General features: G+C 35.7%; 1 protein-coding gene across 1 annotated transcript; it reads left to right on the top strand.

Annotated features, from left to right (window-relative positions):
• The first annotated feature begins 972 nt into the window (after window positions 1-972).
• LOC121762178 lies at window positions 973-2,620 on the top strand. Its single transcript, XM_042157980.1, has 2 exons — window positions 973-1,484; window positions 1,995-2,620. Exons 1-2 carry the CDS (start codon window positions 973-975, stop codon window positions 2,578-2,580), a joined length of 1,098 nt encoding a protein of 365 aa, XP_042013914.1. The 3' UTR covers window positions 2,581-2,620.
• Window positions 2,621-3,906: the final 1,286 nt, after the last annotated feature.

Raw genomic sequence — 3,906 nt, 5'->3', positions numbered from 1 at the left:
ATAACTATAATTATGATTAAGTATATTTAAATGATATTAAAAAAATTAATTATTAATTTATAACATCAAAATAATAATATTAATATTGATTAATAATAGTATAAAGAGTGAGGAGAATGAGAGAAGATATTATAATATCACTTTTGGTACTAGTTTTGTCAATGCCAAAAATATCTTTTATGACATAAATGGAAAAATGAATTTGTTTAGAGGGTATTTTGGGGTGAAAATTGTATTAGGTATAAAAAATGTGATTTTTTGTATCAAAAATAATATAAAATAAAAATCAGGTATCATTTATGTGTAAAAATAAAAGATCAAGCACCAATTCACTCTTTTTAAAATTAGTATGGAGAGAGTTGACTTAGTGGAAATATAAAGAAAAATAGAAAGGATATATGTAGCTTGGGGAGCAAGTGCTTATAACTGTTTTTAAATGTACCACTATGAATTAAATATGGCCATTTTTTTTATTATTGGTTATCTTTAATTCAGTCATTATATTGATCATTCGCCATCTGATCTATTGACGAAAGAATAGGCATTTTATGATTTTTATCAATTGATTAATTAAACACTCTTATAAAATGTGCTATTACTGTTATATACATAATCCTAACAAAAAATAACTTATATGAAATCGTCTCCTTCATCATAAACTAAAATAATTGAAATTTTTTATAAATTCAAACTCTCTTTTTCCTCAATAAAATTAATACTTAGGATTTAAATTGTATTACATCCTCAAAGAACATAGTGTAATAAATATTCATGTAAAGTATACCTACTTCTCCTCCATTTTTTGTATATATTTTCCATTTAACTCAACTCTCTCCATCTTAATGATGCAAACTCAAGCAACATTTGATAAATAATGTTCAAGCTCGATTACCAAGGAAACGGAGTACCTATTTATTTATAAACCACATGGCCACCATCACATTCACATATCCATTGATCATCTCACCAACAATGGCAGCCAACAAATCCAAATCCAAGAAATCATCCATCACTAAAAAAAATACACCTCCGCCATATAGACATCAGGAGTGGCCGTTTTCCGGCCTCCCCCCGACTAATGGCCCCGGCCATCCCCGAGCATTCTCGCGATGGTTCCAGGTCATCAAACGCATCTCCGCTCCCTTCATCACCAAATCATGGCTACCACCACCACCAACAACGCGATGCGACGCCCATCATAATCAACCGCCCCAGCTCCGCCACGTCGCCGCCGCCGCTCCAACCCAAAACTCTAGCTACCCTAGCCCACCACAACCACGCTATCGCTACCTCCTCGATTCCGCCTCCATCCTCAAAGCCGCTGCGATAATCCCAGACACTTCGCATTGGTGCGTTCTGAGACACGCCCCGACGGCCCGGTCAACATACCCGGCCCCCGAGCCCCACACCGATCTCCTCGGCCCGAAGCTGCGCCTGTGGTTCGTCGACCCCCCAAACTGTCCTAGATCGGGCCTCATGGTGAGGTAATGTCTGATAGAAATCGATTACATTTCATCCTAAAACCAATTGCTGATAGAAGAAGGGACCATAAGACTTATATAGTACTTTCAATTTATTTATTTTTTTGGCAGAAGTGGGATAGTTATTCCCTCCGTCCATGATTAAATGTCAGACCGGCACGAGTTTTAAGAAATTAATTGTCTTTACATAATAAAATTGGTAGAAAAATTAGTGGAATGTGGGACCTACTTTTATATATTGGTTTATAATAAAATGTGAGAAATGAGTTAGTTGAATGTATGATCCATTTACCAAATATAGTAAAAGTGAAATGGACATTTATTGGCGAACGTACGAAAAAGGAAAAATAAGACATTTAGTGGCGGACGGATGAAGTATATTTTAATTTTTTTCAATTTCCAACAAACTAATGTCCTACATCAGTGTGGGAGCAACTGGTGCAGAATTTATGGATTGAGTGAGCTCTTTTTGACTAATCTTTAGGATGAGTTCTCACGTTTGGTCTGTAACAGGTACAAAGCCTCAAGCACCACCTACCGTGACTTCGTGTTATGGAATAAAACCGCTGAGGTCTGGCACGAGTGCGTGACGCCCGACCCGTTCGACCCGAAGAAGAATCCAATGGAATTCACGAGCATGGTTAGGTTTCAGGGAAACTACTACGTGATGAGCTTGCAGGGAGCGCTGGCGGTGATGCGGGTGGTCGACACGCGCCTCATGATCACGGCGGTGGCTGTGGGAAGAGGCGTCCCGAGATCGAAATGTAGGTATTTTAAGGAGTATTTGTGTGAGATGAATGGGGAGATCTTGTTGGTTTTCTTGATTCACCGGGAATCTCTTGCGGTTGTGGATCATGTTGAGGTTTGGAGACTCGATTTTTTTAGGATGGATTGGGTTAAGGTTGAGAGGCTGCCGGGGAAGACGATGTTCTTGAAGGAGGAGTGTATTGGTGTAGATTCCGAGGAATTTGGGTGTAGGGATGATCGTGTGTACTTCACGGAGGGATCGGAGAAGAGGTGGAAAGTGTTTAATATGAAAACTTGTTCCGTTTCACTTGTTCTGGCCGAATGGAGTTGGAACCCACTTGTTGGACCGTGAACAGATAGCTTTGCCGGTTCATAGTCGGATTTGAATATTAATATTGTTTATGGTGAATAACTGATGTCTAAATTCTGTTCAGTTACAAATTTTAAGGACATCAAATTGTTTATGGAGTAATGAAGTGTCTTACTAACGTCTTGTGTATTGATGTCTTGATGCATGTTTGGTTATGTATTTTGAAGATTTTCAAATAATTAATTAAGAGATAAATAGTGATAATTAAAAGATGGTCACCAGTGGTGGTTCCAAGATTTTAATACGGGTATAAACTACTCTTAACAATTGTTGCATATATTTTTATAAGATATTGGGCCAAGTTATATATAGTCTCTGGTCTCTACTCACATTCGAACAATTCACGGAGCCGTAATTTTTTTAGTAGAATGTAAGGGTAATGAATTAGTAAAGTATAGTTCACTTACTAAAAGGGGACAAAGTAAATATGTCAAGAATTATCTAACAGTCCGAAATGATAATGTAGATTTTGGCGAATGCAAAGAGTATTATATAATGAAGATCTTACTCTCTCTGCCTGCCATTAATTATCACAATATGCTTCAGCTCGAGTTTATATATGTAAAGGAAAACTGATAAAAAAATGTTAGTAAATTTTGGATCATGACTACAATGCGTTAGTGAATTGTGAATTCCACTATCAAAATTAGTAGAAGATACTCCATATGTGACAAGGATGGACCAAAAAAAACACTCAGGCTCCGTTTGTTTGCCAGGAAAGTAAAGTTGATAGGAAAAGTGATTCTTGGGAATATGAATCCTGGGTATATGATTTCTGAAGCTTTACTTTCCTGTGTTTGGAAACATGAAAATATTTTGAATTTTAAATTTTAAATTTTAATTTAAAAATTAAATTAAAAAATATAATAGTTAATTTATTATAAATAAATGCTATAAATATATATTATCGACATTATAATCATGAAATTAGTTTTTAGCGTACGATTCTTTTGATAATGTGCTAGCATGTACAAGAAAATAACAACTTGTTCATCAACCATTAGATTACTGGTAGGCCTTGGCTTAAAAATGTGCACACCAACTCTATAAAATTGAAGAAACATAGTAACTGATAGTTTGATACCATAGGTTCACCTCGAAAATTTAACCAAGAAAAAAGATGCAATAATGAAAATATGAAATATGCGTAGCCTACTTGACATCCAAAGCAAATATACAAAATTGGTTTCGCAGTTTGCACAATAAATAATTACAGAAAAAGAAAGGGAAAAGGAATGAGAAAACCAAAGGAAGAATTAATTCATCATATGAGTAGCCGCGTCAAGAAGCAGACATTAAATAAAAAAA

Source organism: Salvia splendens, chromosome 13 (genome assembly GCF_004379255.2).
Source record: "Salvia splendens isolate huo1 chromosome 13, SspV2, whole genome shotgun sequence".
NCBI classification, from domain to species: Eukaryota; Viridiplantae; Streptophyta; class Magnoliopsida; order Lamiales; family Lamiaceae; genus Salvia; species Salvia splendens.
Note: the sequence above shows the minus strand (reverse complement) of the source record. Positions and strands in the feature narration are given on the sequence as shown.